We start from the raw sequence: 26,791 nt of genomic DNA on the forward strand, positions 1-26,791 counted from the left end.
CACTCTCACTGTGTCTGTCGCTGAACGCACAAGCTCTCCACACCTCCCGCCACTTTACCTTCCTGCACCGTCACCACCACCGCCTTACCAAAACATCCAGGTTCAGTTTCAACCTCTGACCTGCCTGCTGCCAAGAGGCCCCACAACATAGTGTTTTTTGTACACAGACTTTTCGTTTGTCTCAATAAATTGCCACAACATGTTTGTATGTGATGTTTGATGTCCCATTTTTTGAGCAATAGTATTGTTTATGAGGATTGCCTATGGTGTTTCTGTGTCAGTCTCTATTAACTAAGTAAGGTATATGGGAGTTTGGGTTTGGGCCTGGAACAAGTCTCTGGCTTTTCTTTCGTATCTTATGGGGAAAACTGCTTCGATATCCAACATACTCGCTGACCGAACACTCCTACTGGCAAGCAACACTGCCAGATGGTGGGGTATGGGTGTGTACATACAGTACATAGTCACTGGACCAAAGCAGAAAAAAGCATATTCAACTCACCTGAATATCTTATTTTAGCTAATTCTAGTTAATACTTCAACTTAGAAAAGAAAGGGTGTCAATATGGCTTTATCTAACCCCTACTGTTCAAAATATCTCTGCTACATGAATAAATTATCTAAAGACAGGAGCTATGATTAAAATACACACAGCATCCTTGGGCTGGTTCATTGAAAGCAGTGAAAAGCAGCAGCGAAATGAGCATGGGGGGGGGGGGGATTGCTGCATGATAGTATTGTGATACCGACCCTTATGTATGTAACCAATGCTTAAACATTATTGGAAGGACACAAGTCAAGAATCAGAGCAGTAGAAATGAGTTATCTGAAAGGAGCAGATGGAGTTACATGGAGGAACAGACTGACAAATAAGGAGGTGAAGGAGAGTTGTGGTGTGGATGTGAATGTGATAAAGGGCATTAGAAATACACTGAGATGGTTTGGCCATGTGGAGAGGATGGAGAATGAGAGACTAATGATGAGTGAGGTGGAGGGCAGCAGAGGGAAGGGAAGACTGAGGATGAGATGGAACGATGGCATGGAGAGGTATATGAAAGAGGGTGGTGCGAGTCGGGGGAAGGGCAGTAAAATGGCAAGGAACAGGGTGACATGGAGAATATTTGTTTGTGGCCACCCCTTATGGGATTAAGGCATCTGGCTACAGACAGACAGACAGATCCTTGGGCTGAGCTGGTTAATAGTAGCATGCATTGCACACATTATATATAGAACATTTAAGAATTAACATATTCTGGGTTTTTATAAAATTTACCAGAGTAACAAAACTAAGAAACAATGCAAACATTACCATTACTATTGTCCATCACCAAATTTTGTGACACTAATAAAATGAAACATCAAAATGACTAATACTGGATTTCAAACTAATCATGCACATGAAGTGTGATACATAAACAAAGCAATACAACACTCAACACAAAACCAACTACTCTTCTAACTGTAATGCATTATGTTATCTATCACTAATGCCCAACAAATCAAACATATCAACAACTACAAAACATGCAATACATTACTCTGATCTAGGGCTACCAAACATTACCAGTAGCTAAGCAGTTTAATGCTCAGCTTGAGAACGCAGGGCTACTGAAAGTTGTGCGAGACAGAGTTTTGTTAGCTAATTTAGAGACACACAGAAAAAAAAGGTTGGGTTAGTTTAATTAAAGTTGTGCAATTTAAACCCTTTAGACGAAGGACTTTTTTCTTTTTTTTCTTTACTGGCATTTTCCTTTCCCTGCTTCTAAAAAATTAACTTATTCAGATCTGGAGTTCACCCAAGTACGGAAAGGGCTTAAGATGGTTATATTTAACCTCCTCCAGTTCAGTGTCTCTCTGGAATTAAAATTATCTGGAGACAGTAAGAGTTAAATGAGATCCTTGGGCTGAAGGAGTAAATTTTGGCTTTTAAAAAGAGGGGGGGAGGGGGAGAAAATTTGTTAGATGTGCATTTCAAGTTACATTTTGTAAAGACCAAATTCAGTTGAAGGTTAGTCATCGGAAAATGCAAATTTACCAAACTTAATTTAGTCCTGTGGCTGCAGAAAGTGGGATCATAACTCAAGATGCCTTTGAACAATCCTCTGTTCCAGATCTTCATGAAGCTTATCCACTTTGCGTTGTTGCTTGGCCAGTCTCTCCTGGAGGATACGATGGCCTTCAGAGCTCTGCAGTTTTTCAATGTCGTCTCCAGACCTCTCCTTTAACATCTCCATCTGGCCGGTCATGTGCCGAACTTTGAGGAGCCGGTGTTCGTAATGTTTCAGCTCCGTCTGGAAGTTAAGATATTCTAATGAAATGCAAAACAAAATGAAAGTGTTACATACTGAATCCAAAATATCTTACACTGTATGGTGAGACTACAAGTTTTAAAAATTACCACTCAACTATACGATGCAAACTATGGAAAACGATATACATTAATAAAATAAACAAAAGGTACTATAGTATTTTTAACCATAAAATGCCTCCACATACCCGGTATTCTTAAGGGCTTCATACACATTCAGACTGGTCTGTCCAGCTGCCTGCTCAGACCACCTGAATGCAGCCTCTAAATGCAGCCTCAACAAACAATGAGAGCCTTGGTCTAAACAGCTCACACACACTTAGTTTTGCCTGAGCAGACTGGTTCGCAGGCAATTAACAGGCCAGCCTAAGTGTATCTAGGACCCTTTACGTGTAATATCTAATCCTTCCACTTCAAAAAGCCTGTCCTATGCTGAATAAAATCATCAGGAGTTTGCATGAAAAACGAAAAAATTACATCCTTAAGTACAAGGGATTAAACTTACCAAACCATCAATCAATTAACACTGCTAAACTAAATCTTACAAAATTCAAGCAATTAAAATATATCAAATCCATCAAACAAGTAAATATCATTAAACTTAATTAAAGGTTATTAAAAACTCTCAAGAGATTAAAATTTATCATTCTCAAGCAACTATGCATTAATCAAGTAATAAAAGCTTAACCCTCTATCATCATCATCATCATCATCATCCAGACCTCCTTCCCCACCGTAGGGCAGGGTGAGGAGCAGCAACATCCAGACAGCCAGAGTTTGTCCAATTCAATGGGCCACACTTCCATTCATGCATCAGTCAAGTCCTCGATATCCTGGCTCCATCAGACAGACCAAAAAAAATCTCACCACATTCTGTAGCTTCACACTATCTGATACAGCCAATCCGTTCGCTGTCACATTAAAACGGGGTGCAAAATCTCTGGTTACACATTTCTCTGCACAAAATTCATCTATCAATGCAAATTTATGACACACATGGTAGGTGGAGGCACTCAACATCCACTCATGCAATGTAATGCTGCTTTGGGTGTCTGCCTTTCCTCTCTTCCTTCCTTCCTCTTCTGTCTTTCTTTCCTACACTCTTTCCTCTTCCTTCTGCCTATGGGTGACTTGAAACTCCCTCTTCTGTCTTTCTTTCCTTCATTCTTTCCTATTCCTTCAGCCTATGGGTGACTACACTGAGTGACGAGCCAAATGGTTTCCAGTACACCAGGAAACCATTCACTATGTTGGGTGGTAACCATGTAACCATATTATGGCACCTGGTGGTTTTGTGGGTAATTAAGGTGCTCCAATTGTACTGAGCCTGTACAGGTTTATATCCAAGGGATGGTTGGGGTTTACTGCTCATGTAATGCCACTCAGGGATGAGTGAGGCTGGTCACTCTCATCTTAAATGTCAGGAGCACCTTGCCTAGCCCCAGTTTCCTATGCTCATCAAGGGACAACATAGGATTGGATGGAGGGTTGGAATTATCTTCTTTGCTCTAAGACATCTTCACTAACCTGGTAAATCATCTGGCACTAGCAACAATGTGTTACTAAAAAATAAATAAAAAATAATAATAATAAATAAATAAACCTATCAGAGTCTCGCACAATCAACTTTCAGTACAAGCAACTCTCAGTTAATAAACTCTTTCATTACAAACAATCAGCTCTTTCAAAACAATGATGTCTTTTGTACTTTATTCTTGCTATCTCCACAGTGTATGGATTGGAAAGTAGCCAACACTAACTTCTACAATGTGAAACATTTTAAAAATACAGCCAGGCCCATATTACCCATATCTGGATCCTCTCAAGTTAAATAAGTCTTTGGAGCAGAAAAAATAAGGATCCTCTCAAATTTAAAACTGTATGAATGCACCAAAAATAAACAAGAACAAGGCATCAGAGTGAAAAGGTATAACTTATCAAACTGAAGAAACAAAAAGATAAAACTCATATTATAAAACTGAAGAAATGAAAAGGTAAAACTTATAAAACTGAAGAAACAAAAAGGTAAAGATTATTAAACTGAAGAAACAAAAAGGTAAAAACTTATAAAACTGAAGAAACAAAAAGGTAAAACTTATTAAACTGAAGAAACTAACATGAAGAGACTCAAGCTCCTCCTGAGTGAAATCTCCACGGACAGCCAGCTTCCACAGTCCTGCAACTTTGGGCTCCATGAACTCCTTGCTCTCAGGGCCAGTCGAGGCAACCTTGTGCAGGCGGTCATATCCTTGCTTCAATTCACGGTGTTTCTCTCTGTAATAGGAAGAGCAGATAAGGTACAGAAGGTATGGAACACTTGCAAGCCATAATTTCCACTCACCTCTACTCCTAGTACTGGTTGGGTACTGTAAAACATAGCCAGACTTTAACATCTTCAACCTGATGATATATTTTCTACTTCAATCTTGTTCCTGCCAAATGATTTCAGTCACAGTAGGAGAGTGTTCAAACTGGAGGGGTGAAATAGAGCCCCATTCACACCTTGAGGTCTTCCCTAAACTAAATATACTGTCAGTTGCAAGAATAAAGCGAAAAAAATGTTATTGTAGTGAAGGGGTTAAGACTGAATGAAGCTCTGTTGTTGGTGGTTTGAAGCTTTTATAGAATGTATAAATTACCATGTCATCATTAACTATTCCTTACCAAGTATGTCTTCTAGTAAAGCTTCAAACTATACCTTTTTTTATATCTCAACTTGGCCATGATGTTTGCCCAATTGTAGCATATTTCATATAGTCATGTAGCACAAAAAAACGATGCCACAGCTCTACATCCTTTTCACTGTACTTCCTCATAACCAGCATTCATGATAAGGCAATTATAGACAAAGTTATGGAGAGAAAAAAAAAAAAAGTATACCACCTAAACACCAGTGATGACTTTCCTTCAGCTCAAGGCAAGATTACATGGAAAGCATTATAATTATGACTTGCACTTATAAGTTACCTTTTCAAGAAATTCTGTACTCAACCTGTACTTTCCTCATTACAATACATTTCTTTATATATACTAGTATCTGCAGATATCAACTGACTCTGAAAGTACCATTCATTCTCTTGAACAACATTATTACTGTCCCTCACCCTGCCCTTGGGTGGGAAAGGAGGTCCGGATGATGATGATGATGATGATGATTATTACTGTCAACCTAAGCCTACTTCACACTAAGAAATCTAATGGGTACTATATTATTACAATCATCATTATTATTTATAACATATTTCAGGTAGTCAAGTAGCACAAAAAGACAATGCCACAGCTCTACATCCTTTTCACTGTACTTCCTCATGACTAACACCATATTCTAGTGCTAATCTACTGTTACAACTCAGCATTCATAATAAGGGAACTGTGCCAGTAGAGTGGAAAAAGGCAGTGACTGTACTCCCGTACAAAAATATAAGTGAGCGAAGTGAGTGCAAGAATTATCATGGCATAAGTATATTGAGTGTTGTAGGGAAGGTATATGGAAGAATTATTATAGAAAAAGTAAGAGAGAGATCAGACGTCCTGATGAGTGACGAACAGGGTGGCTTTAGGAGTGGCAAAGGATCTGTGGATCAAATATTTGCAGTAAGACAAATACGGGAGAAGGCGTGTAAGAATAACTATAAGGTGTTCATGGCATTTATGGATCTGGAAAAATCATAAGACAAAGTAGACAGAGAAGAATTGTGGAAGGTTCTGCTCATGTATGGTGTAGATGATAAGCTGCTAGGTGCCGTCAAGAGTTTTTATGATGGTAGTGAGGCATGTGTAGGGGTAATTGGGCATCTAAGTGACTGGTTCACAATCAATGTGGGTGTGCAACAAGGTTGTGTGATGTCCCCATGGTTGTTCGATATATATATATATATATATATATATATATATATATATATATATATATATATATATATATATATATATATATATATATATATGGATGGAGTGATGAGAGAAGTAAAGACATCAGTAATGGGGAGAGGAATGGCACTGGTAATGAATGGTGATGGATGAACTATCTCAAATTTGTTGTATGTTAATGATGCAATGCTACTTGCAAATACCAGACAAGAGATTGGTACTGCAAAGTTTTGTAGATGTCTGTGAGCATCGAGCCTTGAAAGTAAATGTAGAAAAGAGCAAAGTGATGGTTACTGAGAGAAAAAGTGACTCCCTGTGCTACGTTACAGTGAATGGAGAGAGACTGGAATTGGTGAGAGTTCAAATACCTGGGTACAGTGACTGAAATGAGGGAAATGTGCAAAAGAAGTGGAAAGTAGTGACACAAGGAAGAAAAGTAGCCGGTGCAATGAAGGCCTTGATAAGAAACAGAGGCTTGAGTGTTGCAGCTGCAAGAGGCTTGCAAGAAGGAGTGTTAGTGCCAACTTTAACATGCGGATGTAAGACTATGGTGTGGCATGAAAATCAAAGTCAAGAATATGAGCAGTGGTGATGGCAATGCTGAGGAATGTATGTGGAGTACAGACAGTGGACAGGATGAACAATAATGTGATTCATGAAAGATATGGAGTACGGATGTCTGTGGACACCAGAATCGATGAGAGTGTACTGAGATGGTCATCTTGAGAGAATGGATTACAATAACGGTGAAAAAAGTACATCTGGGCGAATTTGAAGGAAACAGGAGGTGAGGTGGGCCAAGAAGAAGGTGGAAGGACATGGTGGTTAAGTGTGTGAGGAAGAAAGGTATGGCAGTTGGTGAGACTAAGGGACTGACAAGAGACTAAGCTGGCTGGATGAATTTTATGCAAAGAAGCTCTTAACTAGTGATTTGGCACCCCTTTTAAACGTGACAGTGTTTGCACTGGCTCTATCAGATAGGTATATGTGAACGTGGTTAAATTTTTTTGGGCCTATCCGATGAAGCCAGGATTCCGTGGGATTGAATGATGAGTGAATGGAAGCATGGCCCAATAAATTAAGCAAATATAGGCTGTCTAGATGTTGCTACTCCTCACCCTGCCCTAGGGTGGGAAAGGAGATCCGGATGATGATAATTATGACAATGATGATTATTACTATCCAGAGACCTTTTCCCACCAATAAATGAGGAGAGACAGGATCAAGAAACATGGAAAAAGAATGCACAAATCTGGGAGAACTCTCAACAGTATACCCAATGAAACAGGCCGCACAATCATATGCACATCAATCTTAAGCCTTTGGAAATTCTGTATCCATTTCTATCATGGGTCTTGATCAATTTCCCGGATAAACCACCCACCATGTAAGTTACCATAACCAGAAATGGTTTTGCTGCGTTAAGTGAGGGCATCCACCGTCCACTCACTCCATGCACAGCTACTCACGTGGCTCTACACTGACAAGCCAAATGGTTTCTTATAGCCTAGGAACTCATTTACTATGTTGGAAGCTACCCACACACCAAAGAGACATCTAACGGTCTAGTGGGCTGAGGCACTCTAATCACATGTAGCCCTTAAGGGTTTATATCTGATGACTGGTTGCAGTATCTTGCCCATATAATGTGACTCTGGGAAGAGCAACTGGTCACCAACAGCTTAAATGTTGAGATTAAGTAGACTACCTCTAAGCCCCTACATTTCTTAAGAGATAATAGGGGACTGGATGATAGACAGATAGGTATCACAGATAGCTTGATCTTATTTATTTATTAAACTTTAGTCAGTTAAGTATGCTTCTCAAATTCATGGAAAATGAGGGTAACAGTATATACATGCACCCTTGAAGACTACTTAAATCTCAAGAGAGTTGTGAATACGGAACCTTACACTACCTCAAAAGCAAAGACTAAAATGAACTAATTAACATATGCTTCCCTCTCCCTCTTCCCATCCCCATCCCCACCTACTCTCCTTCCCTCTTTCTCCTTTCCACAATGAATATATGCAGATGTTCATCTCTATTCATAAATGAGGAGGGTCGAAGTAAGGCTGAATATGTTGCAAATAAATACTGTATAATTCCATCCTTCCTCTTAAGGAATTCTCATACCGTGGTTGGCCACAGTACAGTTAAAGTATTCTGTGGACAGAAAACTAAGACAAGAGCCGAAATGAGCTCTTTACTTCCCAAAAGTTACTGGAAATTGTTGGGAATAAAGAACTCTCAGATGTGTAATAAGGCCTGTAAAACTGTAAGAATCTCAGCTCAGACTTGATTTACTTTTGGCTGAATGTTTCCTACCTACGAGTAATAACTAACGCATGCAGACATGATGGAGCCTTTATAAGGAAAACAAAATTTAGGCACATTTCACTCTCATGGTTTGCTTTCTAGGGCTGGTGGTAGCCAACCACTTAACACCTACACATTTTCTAAATAAATAGTGTTTTCCATATGTGGATAAAGTTCTTCCATTTGAATTAACAGAAATAATCAAGATCCAAAAATCCTCTGTCTGTATTTCCTTCTGCCTATGACCTTTAGTCTTTTAAAGCACAGTGTGTCCAAGCATCTCAAAATGAGTGTACCTTATATTTATTTTTTTTTTCCTGAAACAATTTTGTGGGTTTCTACTTTCTGGTTCCTTCTTCCCTGCATGAAAAGCAAACAAATAAATAAAATAAATAAATACATAAATAAATAAAATTCACTTACCTGATGGTATTGGAAGGATCCGGTGAAGAAGTCTTGTCAGGGACCTCCATGTCCTGCAGGGCATCAAAACGATTGATTTCATTCTCAATATCATCTGAAAAGGTAAAATAACAAGCCTTCAGAACCTAATATGGCACTAACTACAAATATCACCATCACATCCTGACCCTTATTTCCACCAGAAGACAAGGTGAGGAAGGCTCCAAAAACATGGAAAAAAAAAGCAGACAGTACATGTGGGAGAACTATCAACTGCATGTCCAGTGGAATGAGTCATACAATCATTCAAGCCCCTGGAGTCTTTGGCTCCACCACACACACACACCTAATCATCTGCGCATATTTTTATATTATTCTTTATAGAAGCACTAAACATATGTCTGAGAGACAGTCATTTTGTCAAATATCAATGTGAAAAAAAAAAAAAAAAAAAAGTACAGTATGTGTCATGGCTCTAACCACAATACTGCAAATAATCCAGGTCTAATCATTTCAAGACACCTGAATTCAATTCAAGTAAAAGACTGAAAGTTGCAGGCACAGGGGATGAGAAGCCAATATATACAGTAAAACCCCGGAATTTGTACATAATTCGTTCCTGGAGGCTGTACAAGTTGTGAATTGTTCGAAAAGTGAATCTTTTTTTTTTCCATAAGAAACAATGTATTAATACGTTCTTTAGTATGGATGAAACGGTAGACTTCGCCATACCATAGGCGGCAAGATCGGAGACACAGGTTCCACTTTCAGACTTTGCAGTGAGTTCTTTTTTTAACTCAATTGTTGTTCTCACTGCTTTTCTTTTAGCTCCAGCTGACTCATGAACCTTCTTAGGCCCCATGGTTATGTATAATTTTCTAACGAAAATACTGTACGTAATTTATCACAAAGTTTAATGGAGCCTATATGATTGATGCATAGCTGGCGGAAGACAAAGCAGGACTGGTGACTACATGGCACCTACAACGCCACATCTCTTAGTGTGAATAGTGGGTCGCCGTACGAAAACTGGAACGATTTTTGGACGAAAAGCTGTATGAAAACCGAGTTGTACGAGTAGAGAGGCATATAAATTCCGGGGTTCCACTGTACTTTCTTACATAACCAGACATTCACATTAAAGATTATGTATACAACAGCTGATTTGTTTACATTTGATAGAACTGGGCCTCTCTCACACCATAAATATCAAGTGGTTGTGTGCAATGCAGTGAGCCTTATTTAAGAGCTAGGAATGAGTCTCGTTGGTTACAAGTCAAATCAACTCTCCAATCCAACCACAAGTGGCCATCAACCAAGCTGAAAGTTTTCTTCTTCTACTTCTTTTTTTTTCATGTGCCCGACTTTCGGGCATAGACTTCACAGCCTGTTCCCAAGGCCCAGTAGTCCTCCTGCATACCATACACCTCCACATGTCACCAATCTTTAGCAATCTTTGTCAGATGAAAATAAACTGACCAGTTAATTCTTTCATCAGAGAGCTGGATAGAAGAGTGTGAGCCTATACTGATTTCCTCTAACAATAACTATCACCATAATTTTGATTTCCTCTAACAATATCTATCACCATAATTTCAATCCTTTCATTAGTAAATGAGCTGGGCAGTATCCAGATATAGAAACATCTGTAACTTCTGAAGAATCATCTTGCTGACCCAAAATGAATATCTCAATAGTTAGTGGTAGGTGGGGGCACTCACCATCCACTCACTCAATGTAGTGTGGCTCTCAGGTGACTGCCCTTTCCTCTCATCCTTTCTCTTCTGTCTTTACTTCCTTCATTCTTTCTTTTTCCTTCTGCCTATGGGTGACTCTACACAGAGTGACAAGCCAAATGGTTTCCTGTACACCAGGAAACCATTTACTATGCTAGGTGGTAACCATATAACCAAATTACAATGCCTGATGGCTCAGTAGGCAATTAACTCCTAAAGTACTAAGCTCATCGATCAAGCTTTTTGCGCAATTTCTTAAAACGACGGGCAATGCCGATCATGCAACATCCACAGAAAACTGGAAGGCAGCTGGCTCCACCCCAGCTGTGACGTAGATGGCTTCTAACCAATCAGAACTAAGTGTTGGAACCATCGGAAGGGGGGCCCAGGCCCATACCCAAGCAATGGGGGGTGTACCCCCCACCTCCCTCTCGCCACATCCCTCTACCCCACTACCTTGTTACTACCCTACCTCCCACCATTCTTACCACCACCACCACCCCTCCAATACCCTCCTCATGCATCCCCCACCCCACTGATGTGGATCCCCCCATGTACCCCCCCCAGTCATCTGGGGGGAGGGTATTTCCCCCCTACCCTCCCTCCATGTCCCTGTACTCCACTGGGGCCCTTCCTTTGTGTCTGGTGGTGGTGGTCTCCCATCCCTCCATCCCTATACACCCCCTCCTGGCCTTACCACCTCCCACCACCACCCCCCACCCCCACCCCCTAGCACGCAGTATTTTTACCTCCCCAGCCTCGAACATTTTGCGTATTTTTTATCCTTTATGGCGCATGTTTTTGAATCGTTACCTGTAATCTATTCGTGTCTTTGCATGCAGAAATGCGCATCGCAATTATTTTAGCTGTCTTTATTCAAAACCCTCTCAAAAAAGAAATTTTATTTTATGCCGACGGATGCAAGCATGTTGGACCCTTCAAAAACGAAACAAAATGAAAACTAGCTAGATTTGACAGCTCGGAGGGAAGGGGAGGTTAGGCGAGGGGAAGGGAGGGAGGGGACTGGAGGTATAGGGAGGGGAGAGGAGGGGAGGATAAGTTTTACTATTTATCATATTTTTATTGGGAGGGTTCATGATCATTTTCCCTAGCTAGATCTGAAAGCTTGGCAGGGAGGGGAGGGGGAGGGGAGGGAAGGGGAGGGTAGGGGAGGGGAGGGCAGGTGAGGGGAGGGGAGGGGCAGGGAGGGTAGCGGAGGGCAGGGGAGGGGAGGGGAGGGGAGGGGAGGGGAGGAAGGAGGGAGGGGAGGGGAGGGAGGGGAGGGGAGGGAGGGGAGGGGAGGGGAGGGGAGGGGAGGGGAGGGGAGGGGAATATTTACTAGCTCTTTTTCATATTTATTTGGGGGGTTTGTCACCATTTTACTTTTTTCTGAGCACATTACAATGGCTAATAACATCTATACACAGCAAAAAGAAAAAAAAGAAAAATTGATGCTGGTGATTTTTGTACGTATTTTAGTGAAGAAAACAGGTGCGAGCGGCGTATTTTCTTTCTTGCTGAGGCTGTGACGGGTAACTATTATCAACTTTGACGGGCCATAGCTCAGTAACTATTGAGTTTCCGTTTTCAGGTGTGTAAATTCAAGCTCTATAAATCGGGCATAAAACTTTTAATCTTTGACACAGTCGAAAAATAGGCCTGTTTTTGCATCCTGGGGAGATAGTCAAGGCTGGAGAATTGCGTACCCTTAGGGTTAAGGCTCTCCAATCGGACTGGGCCTGTGTACGTTTATATCCAAGGTGTGGTTGGGGTCTACTGCTCACATAATGCCACTACTGAGGCTGGTCATTCTTATCTTAAATGTCAGGACTAACTTGCCTAGCCCTGGGCTCCTATGCTTCTCATGAGGAAGGACAGGATTAGATGATGAATGAATGTTTGTATAAAGAATTCATAGCAATGATAAATCAAATGCAAAGCAAAGAGAATGACAACATTCAGAGCAATGGGAATAGCTGATGTTTAAAAGCAATTAGAATACCGTAACTCACAATCTCGAGGTAGAGAATAATACAGTAATCTCTCGATTACCCGGATGGCCACTACCCAGACAATCCATTACCCGAACGCTGTGATCTAGCTGTTTGAATCCATTATTCATAAATTTTTCCATAATATCTGGACAAAATGCTTCCGTCCGGGTGGAAATTATGGTTGCGCAAACATTTTCGTGCCCAGCCGGGCAGGAATGACACAGAGGAACCGCTGTGTCTGGCTGGGTAGTTCACCCAGCATCCACTAGACCCTATTGCTCAGTCTAAGTTCCCACACGGAGATGTAAACAGTTGTTAATGCGGCACACGTGGTGGGGTTTGTGGTTCTTCTCTACCTGCTTCTGGCCTTACTATTCCCTGTATGCCACTTTCTAGGGTGTGTTACAATGGCCCCTTCACCATGATTAGGAAGAGCGTAGTGCTAACTCTTTAGAAGCAGGAGATCCTGGGTGAGACTGATGCGGGATGGTCAAATCATAGGTGCTGACGCTGATTTTGTTCTAGGTTACTGTATTGTACCATGATTTTATTTTATTTTATCATGATTTTATTCCATTTTACCATTATGTTTTATGTGCCCACTGCATTTTTAGGTCTGCTTGGCCAGATACAGTAGTATTAAACAACAGGAACAAGTGTTGTATGATGTACTGTAGTGGCCTTTTACACTGGCTTTCAAAGTCAGGTTATGTACGAGTGGGGGCCAAGGGAGAAGTCCGCTATCCAGATGGAGTCACTACGTGGACGTGCCTTTGGCTATTACGTTGGATAATTGAATGATTACTTACAAGTAATGACAATCAACCATACAAGTAACTTACAAGTAATGACAATCATCCATATATCATAAGCTACGAAAGGTACTGTTTCCAGCAAAAATAGAGCGACCGGCTCGATGAGTGGGTTGGTATATGTGGCACCACCGCACCCCCAGTTCCACCCCCCCCCCTCATTCCCATTCATTCGTCTACCCTCCATCCTCCCCAGATCCAAATGCAAGACTCACATTGTCTCACCCACTCTTCCATCATCCATTCGTCTTGGGAAAAAATGGTTTTGTTATGATAACGAATAAAAACACATTACACAGTGATTTAATCCATAGTACAGTTATTCATACACCACGATCTGAACATAGGGTGATATACTGTAGTATATTCGTATGATGGTGAGGTCTTTAACCCCTTAACCGCGGGGCATCACTCTCATGACGCTTGGGAGCAAGGGATCATACCGTGGGGCATCACTTTTGTGATTTCGTGTTATTTTCAATTCACCCGGGCTTTCAAGTGGTGGCTTGTATCATCTATCAGTACTGCCAATGTCCAACACAAGTCAGCACTCCTAATCTCATCTGTACTCCCATCCATTGTTGACAATTTAGCCATTTCTCCCCCTACCTCCCCTCCATTACCCTCTCCTCTCGCTTGCCCGCTGTGCTACGTTAAGTAAATCTTCCCTGGAATTTTCCACTGATTTCATCCATTGAAATAAGCCCTATGCCCTATTCTTATACCAAATAATATATAAAAAAAAAATAAGGTAAGTGAGAGTGCCATACACCTGGAATTGGCTAATTATCACCTGATAACACCTCACGTGCACTTGTTCGCTGTTTATTTCCCCTTGAAATATGCCATATAATCTATTCTCGTAATAAAAATATACATAAGAAAGGAAGGGAGAAGCCTAAGTGATATTTACATTCACCTGGAACTACCTAACTACTGCAGCCCACCACACTGTATTCTACGCAAAGTAAATCTTCCCTGGAATTTTCCACTGATTTCATCCATTGAAATAAGCCCTATGCCCTATTCTTATACCAAATAACATATACAAAAAAGAAATAACGTAAGTGATAGTGCCATACACCTGGAATTGGCTAATTATCACCTGACAACACCTCACGTGCACTCGTTCGCTAATTTTCGCTGTTTATTTCCCCTTGAAATATGCCGTATAATCTATTCTCATAATAAAAATATATATAAGGAGGGAAGGGAGAAGCCTAAGTGATATTTACATTCACCTGGAACTACCTAATTTATTATGTATTGTCTTGATTTCCTGCCAATCATTTCATAGCTATATATTAGCAGCTTCACAAGGCTGACGTTGGCAGTATTGCACTCCCCCTAGAGGCAGGCCACCAGTATCAGTTTACTGTCGTCTTTCAAGGTCGGATTCTCGCCTGTCAAATTCCGCTGCTTTTTAGCTCCATGCAAAGGGCCCTGTGACCTCTACCTCCTACTAAACCTCGTGTGGAAAGAGGTAAAGGGCTGACAAATGATAGAGAGTGACTACGATCTTTCTGGTGAGTAAAACAGTGCAAGTGGAAACGTAAATAATGTGTAAATGATGTGTAAACAGCAAGTGAAAGCAATGAATGTAAATATAAGCGAACAGTGGAAAATAGTTTTCAAGTTACTGCAAGTGACAGTGCCTAACACAGTGTAAATAAAATAGAAATGTCTAACTATCTATCTATTGCCAGACACTATAATCCTGTAAGGGGTGGCCATTTGACTCTGAGTTATTGGATTTACGGGGAGGGGCACTAACCCTCCACCAACCCACATGTTGACACGTAGGGAGTACGTATGGGTTGGTTATATGGTTGCCACCCAGCGTTGTAAATGGTTTCTTGGCTTACAGGAAACCATTTGGCTTGTCACTCAATGTAAAGCCACCTGTAAAGGAAAGAAGAGCAATAAGAAGTGACAGGAAAGATGGGAGATATAGGAAGAGAGGAGGGCAGGCACAGAAAAAGAATGATAACGGCTAAGGAAGAAGTAGGTAGCACTACATCAAGTAAGTGGATGATGGCTGCCACGACAAATAATGTAAGTAAAATACAGAATGTAAATAGAAATGTAAATGAGTAGTATTATAAGAATACGAGTATATATACTAGGAGTAATGAAAGTGAAAGTTTCACTCTTGCATGTATGAATACAATGAGCTATGAGAGTGAAGGTGAAAGTGACATTCACTCTCAACGATAGTACAGTATACAGGACAAGAAAGTGAATGCTATGTATTTTACTGAAAGAGAAATTGAATGCCTACAGTGACAATAAACTATTACTGAAGGAAACTTATGGATAATGACTGTAGATATATATAAAAGTTATATAGTAATAGAAATAAAAAGTGTGAGGAGTCTTATGAATAATAAATGACAGAACACCAGCGGTGAACGACCGCAAGTGGGAAGGTCATACGCCCTCGTAATTTTCATTGCTTTCACAGGGTTTTTTTTTTTGGAGTATGGATTCCAAACTATTTGAGAATCATAGAATAGTGTTTCTAGTGATAATATCAGGCTGTGGTAATCATATTACGGGTTGTCGGGAAGTGTAAAGTGGAGACTTCCTTACCCAACTTCAGAGGTCTCCACAAGTCCTATGGTACTCGACGAAGGCTCAACAAACATCCCAGGAGAAAGCTGAAGGTATGTGCCATATGCATATGTAATTTTAATTATCTAGGACTAATAACTGATTTTTGGCAAATATTTTTAGAGTCTGTCGGAGCGAGAATATGCCCGCGGGAGCCGCAAGTCAAAGCAAAAGAAGCCCGCGGTTTAGGAGTTAATTATACAATTTATCATTTTGACGGTTGTATCCAGTCAGTGTGTAACATTAAACAGTCGGAAGCTATAAGTAGATGTTTGTAGTGGTCGGTGGTGTGCCCTTTCCCTTACTCGACGTAATCAGTTACTTTACAAACTCTATTATAGGTCACTACCATAAGTTACTACCAATACCCGATGTGTGATAATAGCAAAGTGTTGCTAAGTAAAACACAGGATCAATATTATCTTGGTTATTGATGTCTTAATACATGATATCGGATAATGTTGGGCGTCAGGAACTTGATGACAGCTTGTCTGGTGGTTAAGCAAAGGCTGTGATGTGGTTGCTGGCATTACCAAAGGTCAGGCAATATTTAGATGCCATTCATTGCTGCTGACAGTATCATAAGTATCAAGGTCAATTTCATACACAGGACAGCCAACAGTAGAGTGAGCCGCGTGGTGTGCCAACCCCGCACACACCATACAACCAGCTATAAGCAAATTGGGTAACTGCCTGCCAGGCCATAGCCTGCTACAGGCCATCCAGGCTTCCAGAGCGGAATAAATATACACTTTGGGAGTCCAAATAAGTGCCATGACCCATCAGACCATCAAAAAAGACCATTATAGATCATGCCTAAATTTCACTGAAAATAACGGAAGAAAAAGATCTGTATGTTGCAGGCCAACCGTCTGCACTGCCTACCAGGCAACAGCATGGTTAATCCGGTGCGGCATACAACCAACCCCCTCCACCCCTTGCTTCAGCCACTTATCGCCACTCACTCCAGCAAGAGACCTGCCACCACCTGATAACAATATCAGGAATATAACCTTGCCTAATATAGTTATAACCGCAACAGGGTGTAATTTGCGATTCACACGTTTATAATGCGACGTATTTCGGAAAAGGTAACCTATAACTAAATTGGCCGAATGGATGATATGCATAGTAATCAAACAAACTTGTCTCGATTGCAGATTACACTAATCAACATTATCGTGCCATACAACAGATAATTCAGTTTATTCGTTTTCTGTGAGAACGTTTCCAACAAAGGTGTGACGGGTTACAGTTCACACTGGTCAGTGTTGCTAATAGCAACGCAATAGACGTAGCAGTCAGGTTAACCTTATGATTATTTGCTCTTCAACTTGTGTTCTATGTCTGTTACTACTTTCCTCTATCTCTGTGTAGCCATGGTTTTTCCCATTAACTATCATCAGCCGAAACGTCAGTTGCCACAGAGAGGAAAGGATGTTGAAATGGAGAAACGGTTTTAGTTACACAAATATTTAATGAGGAAGACTAACAGACTACCAGTATATTTAAGAACATGTTTTAAAACGATATGAAACAATGGCTCAGACATTGGATTTATATAATGGAATGTTGTGGGTAACTGAGGGAGTGACAAGGTAACCCTGTCAACACCGAGTAGCACCATCCACCAACTTTGCTATCGCCCTGTTCCAGCTGCCCTACAAGAACATGTGGTATAGTGACAATAGTGAATATTTTACCAGAGATCTGGTGTTATAGCCTGACTTACCCTGCAGAGTTAAAGGCTATGTTCAAACTAATGTATTATAATCCACTATTGCACTGCATATATGACTGAATAACATTCAGAAAATAAGGTCTTACTGTGTACCAATCATTAAATGCATATTTGCCATATCGTTACACTATATATATCACTATTATATGGCTCAGTAGGCAATATTGTAATGCACACTTCATGGTGATAATAAAGACGTGTTTATGAGCTTTGGTGGAAAACACACACACACACACACACACACACTATCCAAACCGGCAGAGCCGTCGACCCCAGGCCCATCCCCACATGCCCCCGCCACAACGTGTGGCAACAAGCTACCTCCCCACACACCACCGACCACTACAAACGTCTACTTATAGCCTCCGACTGTTTAATGTTACACACTGACTGGATACAACCGTCAACATGATTAATTGTATGATTAAAGACCTCACCATCATACAAATATACTACTATATCACCCTTTGTTCAGATCGTGGTATATAACTGTACTATGGATTAAATCACTGTGTAATGTGTTTTTATTCGTTATCATAACAAAACCATTATTTCCCAAGACAAATGGATGATGGAAGAGTGGTTGAGACAATGCCAGTCTTGCACTTGGATCTGGGGAGGGTGGAGGGTAGATGAATGAATGGGAACAAGGGGGGGGGGTGGAACTGGGGGTGCGGTGGTGCAACATATACCAACCTGCTCATCGAGCCGGTTGCTCTATTTTTGCCGGAGACTGTACATATGAGAAGACATGGTAAAGACATATATGCAAAAAGAATCTGGTTAGCATTCATACTGTGAGAGTAAAGCCATTTTGTATGTGGCATAGGAGGATTAATGGCACCTCTTTCTCAGTTATTTATTTTTCATATTACTGTACACCTTAAGGTTTTCTTTTATTAGCAATGTTTTCCTACCCTTCTGCAACTCACCAACCTCTTCCCATTCTTGCCTAGATGTCAGCTCCCACGTTATGATGCCCATAGTCGTCCACAGAATGGTGCATTTAAAGTTTGATGGTTCCTTCTGCCTACGGGTGACTTTACACTCCTTCTTCTGTCTTTCTTTCCTTCATTCTTTCCACTTCCTTCAGCCTGTGGGTGACTCTACACTGAGTGACAAGCCAAATTGTTTCCTGTGCACCAGGAAACCATTTACTACACTGGGTGGTAACCATATAACCAAATTTTGGCGCCTGGTGGTTTAGTGGGTAATTACTGCGCTCCAATCAGATTGAGCCGGTGAAGGTTTATATCCAAGGGGTGGTTGGGGTTGATTGCTCATGTAATGCCACTCGGGGATGAGTGAGGCCGGTCACTCTCATCTTAAATGTTGGGACCAACTGCCTAGCCCCGGGCTCCTACGCTCCTCATGGGACAATGTAGGATTGGATGATGGATGGATGGACAAAGGAATATGTTAAGTTATAATGTGCAGAATAATTCATTACAGAAAAGGTGTTATGAAATATCCATACCCACTTAGAATATGACTCTTATACCATAATCTAATTCTTGCACTTACTCTGTTGGTCATCCAGTTTTTGTGAGGCAGATTGCACAAGGGCATAGTATTCATCCACCTTGTCTTGGTGGTGCTGGAACTCTTCTTTTAAAGCCTTTAATTCTGTCTCTGTAAAATAATAACCACATCAGAAGCCATCATTATGGTTATCATCATCATCCCAACAGATTTTCAACTTTTTAAATATGACTGATTCAGGACACTGATTTAAAAATTCATTCCTTAAACATCAGCAAACCTTTTATGTAACAAACACCTTCACATGACACTACTCCAGCATTAATAGCCACTGTTCAAAATGAACACACATTAAGACTGTCTCTGGACTTGTATAATGATATTGGAAGCAGTTTTTTATGACATGTTTGGGAGATCAGTAATGACTGTTTCAGTGAAAATCACAGCATTAAATTGTTCCTTGCCCCAGTCAGGAACTGAACTCACAACCTGTCAGGCAACAAAGAACTTCTCTAACCACTTAACCATCACCTTAAGATGGGGCAAGGAAAAGTTTGCCTAGGACATAGAACCTGGACAGTAGCTTTGCCAGGGTTATTATCTAACTCCTAGGAGCAGATGTGGTGATTACAATACCAACTATCATTCAAATACCTGTAACAGCTAACAGCAGTACTGTAATAATCACCGTCATCATTCTAACCCAAAGTGACAGAGAGGTAGGATCCAGAAACAGAGAGAGCCAGAGCACAAAAGGAGAACTACTTTAAGCATGCCAAGTGAAATGCACCACAAAATCATTCACACAACATACATATCTTCAAATTTTCGCTCCACCTCACAAGCAATAACCATTCACACATTTATCAATCAAAATGTCACATCATTAGTATCATCATCATCCCAACCTTAATTCCCATCAACGTGACCAACAAAGGTAGGATCTAAAATTACAGAAAGGGGTTGTAAAGGAGGCGCAAGGTAGGGCAGTGGATGTTGGGGTGGTTCTAAGGAATGAGGGTGAGATGTGGAAGATTCCGGTGATGCTGTTTGCTGATGATACTGTATTGTTGAGTGAAGATGAATGGGAGTTGCAAGGTTTGGTGAATGAATTTGGAACAGTGTGTAGGAACAGGAATCTGAAAATTAATGTAAACAAGAATAAAGTTATGGTGTTTGAGAGGAATGAAGTCACAGAATGCACAGTGAGGTTGGATGGTGAGGATATGGAGAATGTGAGTGCATTCAAGTACTTGGGTTGTGTGATGAGTATGCATGGAACTTTTGAGGAGGAAGTGCTTGAAAGGGTACAGCAGGGATGGAAAGTTGTTGGTTCACTGAAAAGTGATGAGAAATAGGGAGGTGAATATGGAAGTTAAGAAGTCACTGCATGATAGTATTGTGATCCCTACCCTGGCATATGGAAGCAAGGCATGGACCTTGCAAGAGGGGAACAAATCAAGAGTGAGAGCAGCGGAAATGAGTTACTTGAGAGGAGCATGTAGAGTGACATGGGGGGACAGGTTGACGAATGAAGAAGTGAAGGAACGTTGTGGGGTGGATGTGGTTGAGAAGATTAGGAGAAATACACTGAGGTGGTTTGGACATGTGGATAGAATGGAGAATCAAAGACTGACTAAGAGGGTGTATGTAGGTGAGGTGGAGGGAGGAGGAGGGAGAGGAAGACCGAGGATGAGGTGGAGGGATGGAGTTGAGAGGTATATGAGGGAGGGGGGAGTGAGTTGGGGGGAGGGTAGTCAAACGGTGGGTGACAGAGAAACTTGGAGGCATTTTGTCCGTGGCCACCCTTTGTGGGATTATGGCATCAGGCTATAGATAGACAGAGATAGAAAGCATGACTACAGAAGTGCTACACATCATTCCCAGTGAAATGAATGATACAATTGTTCAAACATCATCTATGCCTATTATTGTATATTCTGGTCCCACCTTACACACAAAAACCATCCACAAACCACTCATCATCAAGTTAATCCTTTTCCCCCCTAAGAGAGAAGGTTAGGTAGGATCCAAGACGGAGGTAAAACAACAATATTATTTTAACCCCTTTTCTCACCTACGAGCTGGGGGTAAGGTAGGATCTTGAAACAAAAAAGACAAACACATAAGCAGTACTGTGAAATGGGCCACAAAATCATCTGCATAACATTCAAATCTTCATGAATCCTGACTCTATCTCACAAGCAAACAGCATATCAATGGTATATAAAGAAAAAAAATGTCTCTATACCTGCAGTAAGGAGTAACAGTAACATTCAGTCCAAAATTACCCCTTGCAAAGTGTACAGGCTCAAGGATAGACTAAGTATAGTCCAAAACACATGACGTGCTCAAGAAAGGCCAGTAAGAACTAACAAGCTTTAAGGTGACATCTCAGCATTAATGCAAGGAAACCCTCCAACACATGCTCTAGTAATGTGAGTAAATAAGCCATCTCATTACAAAGATACCATTTTTAAACAGATATTAACTGCACTGTTCTTCTCATGTATTTGTTGCTTATGTCAGCCTGTATCCCCACCTCCGAGAGATTCATAAACAGGCAGGTGACTGGCCTATGTTAACTCTTCTTGATATTACATGATGGAAACACCCCTAGCCACCTCTTGGTGATTAAAACCTGCACATAATGCATGTTCATTATCCAAACTCCCAGCTCTCAACACTAGACCACTAGGGACAGTAATGAACAAAAATTATTACAGGCATGCACATGTATAAAATCACAGTTGCTACACTCAATTTAATTAGATCTATATCTCCCTACCATCATCTATGTAAAGTATTCAGGTAAAGTGAAGATAACAATAAAAAGGGGAAAAATGTGCTTGGCCATGGCAGTGAGGGGAGGGGGGGGAACCTTCTTTGTACTGTAATCAATATCCTACATTTATATATAAGAGCTTTCATTGTAGATGTTGTATAAGTTCATGGAACACTGCAATATTCTTAACATACCTAACAAAATGAAGTCTCACTTTAGTTCAATCTTGCATCTTAATATAATAATTCCTACTGCAGTATATGCATAATATAGGCTGCCAATTATCTTTCCCATATATAACTCCAGCCTCAGGATCCCAATTATTGTATATTGCTCAACAACAACTTACTGACCTGTAAATCCAGACTGTTCTGCCTTGGCCCAGAGCTTATTCAACTTCTTATCCTTGAAGACAGCCTTCAGAATGTTCTGGTCATGCACTTCATTCTTGTAGGATTCCTTGTCGGCAGGCTTTGGATCCCTAATGTCATCACTCAGGTTGTACCTCCTCATGATTGCTGGAACACACAATATGCACCCTGAGATAGCTTGTCCACGTGGTGAGAATGGAGAACGAGAAATTGACTAGGAGAGTGTACGTGTGTTGCAGGTGGAGGCCAAGGATGAAGTGTAGGTACAGGGTGGTGCAGTGCAAGTTGAAAGGAGAGCATCCTAATGGCAGATGACAGGATGACGTGGAAGTGATTTGTTTGTAGCCACTGCTTCCAGGATCAATGCAACTGGCTATATACAGATTTAATACTGATTTAATAAAAGTACCATACTGTATATTCAATCATTTGGTACAAGAATAAACATTAACAGACAGCACATTATACTCCCTTGCTGTAGGCTGATGTAGTTCTGAACAGTTTACCCTTTCAATCCAGTCATACTTATCGTTTATTCTTACAAACTCCAGACAATATTCATATTAGGGGAGACATTTTGAACCAATGGGGTTAGCTATGCCTTTAATCAACCCTTTCATGACTGCAGATCCTTTGAAAGTTGAATAAACTTATTTACAGTTAGGAAGAATAAAATAACATACTTCAGTTGATTAAAAGGATTAACAGAGGTAACTAGCCTACAGCCCTGAAGATATTACAGTATGTGATCACTGACACTTCCTAGAAATTTGAGCCTGCACAAAGCAAATGTCACCCAAATGGCACAACCTAATCATCTTCATTATCATCACCCTGACCATTTTCCCCCCTCACATATACAGTAACTTAATATCCAGAACCAATGAAAACATGAAAGTGAATGAGATAGCACAACATGCCCAGCAAAAATGGATCACACAGTCACTCAAGTTAACAGTCTTGGCTCCACCTCACAGACCCAACCAAGAGCAAATTTTTTTCTTTTTTAATAGATACACTTCACAGGTACTATCATCCTTGAATACCTTCACCTTGGTGGGACAGTTCTCTTACATATGTTGAGAAATCAAATGACATTCTTCACTAGAACTATTGTTCTCTATAAGTTTTCAGATGCTTGGTGGTCTAATGAGTTCAGCTGCTGCACTCATATGTAGCCCAAAAGGGTTTCCTTCCAACAGGTAGTAGGTGTCTCTTGCTTATGTAATGCTGTACAGGGATAAGCTTCTATGAATCTGTCTCACACAAAAAAGTACTGTACAGTACTGTAGTAGGCTACCACTTTGTACGGTAAATCATGAGCACAAAAGACAGCTCAATGCCAAATATTTTATAAACTAAAGACAATAGCATTACATCTACTGCTTCGCTTATCCTTGAATGTTGAGGACAAACAATTTGCAAAGGAATGTGAGAAAATTTGTAACCAATATTATACGATAACAGTGTATACGTATCACCAAGTTTCTTTCTCAGTTCATCTTTCCTAACTCTCTCTTCGTACCCACTCCAACTGAAACTTCTTCAAAATAAAAAGTTTGCACAGAATACCAAGAAAAAATGTTCAAGTCTTCATCTACAGTACATCAACCTCTTCACTTTGTTCTTGCTTCCTCCGAATTATTTTATTCCATTTATGGATGTTTCAAACTAATGAGGTTAGATTTGGACTTATTCCATTCACAGATGTTTCAAACTAATGAGGTTAGATATGGACTATTTCCCCAACTTTCATTATCATAAGGGTGCTAGAGAGGGATGCCTTGCAATGGCACCAACATTACTGGGCAGCAGAGCAGCCTAGTTATATTAACATCCCTCAACCCCCAACTCCAAAGCAGGAGGATGGCATACTGGAGTAAAGGGTTAACCTCAGCCAACAGTCTTTTGAGTACTCAAGCACGTGAGTCTGGGGTTGCAACTACTTCTATATACTGTACGGTACTACTATTACAGGTTTTTCCAAACAAACAAAAATCCTATCTATCTATCTATTGCCAGACGTCATAATCCCATAAGGGGTGGCCATTTGACTTTGAGTTATTTGTTTTATGGGGAGGGGCACTAACCCTCCACCAACCCACTTGCTGACACGTAGGGAGCACGTATGGTTTGGTTATATGGTTACCACACAGAGTTGTAAATGGTTTCTTGGCTTACAGGAAACCATTTGGCTTGTCACTCAATGTAAAGTTACCTGTAAAGGAAAGAAAAGCAATAAGAAGTGACAGGAAAGATGGGAGAAATAGAAAGAGGAGAGGGCAGGCACAGAAAATGAATGATAAAGGCTAAGGAAGCACTAAGGTTAAATTACACAGCTGGTCATGACTTCTTAACCCCTTCACTCCAATAATATCATATGTATTATATTCTGGCAACCTTCAGACAATTTTTGGTACCTTTTGAATGAAAACTAAGTTAAGGGAGCCAGAAAAACCCTCCTTTAATCTTTCTAGTACGAAAGAGTTTCCTCAAGTGCACAAAACCATTTAATGGAAAAAAAAAAAAAAAAAAAGGCATTTTGTAGTGAATTAAATAATGAAAGAAAAAGAAAACTAAGAAACTGAGTGAAAAAATAACTACCTCCAAGTTTCTTCCTCAGCTCAGCCTCCTTGAGTCCCTCCTTGTCCCCACCCTCCAATTTGAGCTTCTTCAATGTGATCTCTTCTTTGTCTTGAACCTTCAGCTCTGAGTATAGGGTCTTCAGTTTGTTTTCAGACATGCGCTGTTGAGAGCAATTTTACTTATCAGACAATGATATGCCACTCAATAGCTAAATAAAGTCACAATAGCAAGATAAAAAATATGGTACAATGCAGCCCCTCACACAAAACACACACATCATAGAAGATACGGTGCCTCGTGTACCTCACTCTGACAACATTGCCAGTCCTTCAACATAAACACAAGATCTCTGGGAACATTTGGTTGGGATAACCGACTATCTACAGTTCACTGGGTTTACATCCACATAAAACTGATGCCATTAAAAAAAAAAAAAAAAAAAAAAAAAAAAAAAAAAAAAAAAAAAGCTTAACAAAATTGTATGACAGGAATAAGATAAAATAATTCAGCCACCTTTGTCTTTTCACTAGTCTTGACCAGTGGAATCGATCGCTGACCATGAGACAGGTAGGTTTTTAATCAGTCTTACCATACTTTACATCAATCAGCAGTGAAATTCTACAAAAGCACCTGCTTGTATTATTCTCCTTTACAACTCAATTAGTGGTAGGTGGTGGCAACCATCATCCACTCACTTGATGTAGTGCTGCCTACTTCTTTCTTAGCCTTTAACATTCTTTTTCTGTGCCTGCCCTCCTCCCTTCCTATTTCTCCCATCTTTCCTGTCACTTCTTATTGCTTTTCTTTCCTTTACAGGTGACTTTACATTGAGTGACAATCCAAATGGTTTCCTGTAAGCCAAGAAACCATTTACAACGCTGGGTGATAACCATATAACCAAACCATATGTGCTCCCTACGTGTCAACAGGTGGGTTGGTGGATGGTTAGTGCCCCTCCCCATACAACAAATAACTCAAAGTCAAATGCCCACCCTTACGGGATTATGGCGTCTGGCAACAGATAGATAGATAGCCAACTCAATTATCAAAACAGGAACTTTCAAAGTCTCAGAAATAAAAAACCCTGAAATCATTAATCATAGAATCTTAACAGTTTTCAAAGCACACAAAGCAGTGTCTAATCTAACCATGCAAGCAACAGTCATCAGTTCCAACCTTCATATCATAATTATTTCCACAAAATTTGGCTGTCATAAATCAACTACACTATGATGATACTTAAACCTGGTCATAAACTTTTCCACAACTGTAAATGGCAGCTTACCTAACTTGGATGGTTGTCATTTGTTTCCTAGCTCCCTCAAAAACTCATCTGACCCTGAGTTTCAAATAATTACGTTTTCCATCACTTGCAGATTTTTTTTTCTTACATTTCGTTACTTACCCCTTAAACACAAACTGACTTTTTTTATTTTTTCCCTTGCAGGAGAGTGATGGTTGAACCTTTCTCTTCATCTTCAAAGTCTATCCTAAGCTACACTGATCCGTCTGAATATAACGAAAATAAAATAAAACTGACGACCTCTTACTGAATGTACCGGTACAACAGTAATTTGGAAAACTTGCCTTCTGAGCTTTATCCCATAACAGGTTCAGCTTCCCCATTCGGAAAGGAGTCTTCTCGAAGTTTCCAACCATATTTTCGCCTTCATTTGTATTCGCTTCCTTAGTGTATCGGTTTTCATAGGCAGCAGCTCCAGCCACCAAAACGATAAAGGTAAAATAATACTCGCGCATTTTGAGGAGTAACTGTG

General features: G+C 40.5%; 1 protein-coding gene across 1 annotated transcript; it reads right to left on the bottom strand.

Moving 5' to 3' along the window:
• Nucleotides 1–1,988: 1,988 nt before the first annotated feature.
• LOC145407435 (alpha-2-macroglobulin receptor-associated protein) lies at nt 1,989–26,791 on the bottom strand. The gene is made up of 7 exons (XM_080278361.1): nt 26,604–26,791; nt 25,035–25,176; nt 22,413–22,577; nt 19,317–19,424; nt 8,918–9,011; nt 4,426–4,582; nt 1,989–2,291 (listed from the first exon to the last, which is right to left on the bottom strand). Exons 1-7 carry the CDS (start codon nt 26,772–26,774, stop codon nt 2,073–2,075), a joined length of 1,056 nt encoding a protein of 351 aa, XP_080134487.1. The 5' UTR covers nt 26,775–26,791; the 3' UTR covers nt 1,989–2,072.

The sequence above is a fragment of the Coenobita brevimanus genome, chromosome 73 (assembly GCF_032717465.1).
Source record: "Coenobita brevimanus isolate Jiangsu-jjx chromosome 73, ASM3271746v2, whole genome shotgun sequence".
In the NCBI taxonomy this organism is placed as follows: domain Eukaryota; kingdom Metazoa; phylum Arthropoda; class Malacostraca; order Decapoda; family Coenobitidae; genus Coenobita; species Coenobita brevimanus.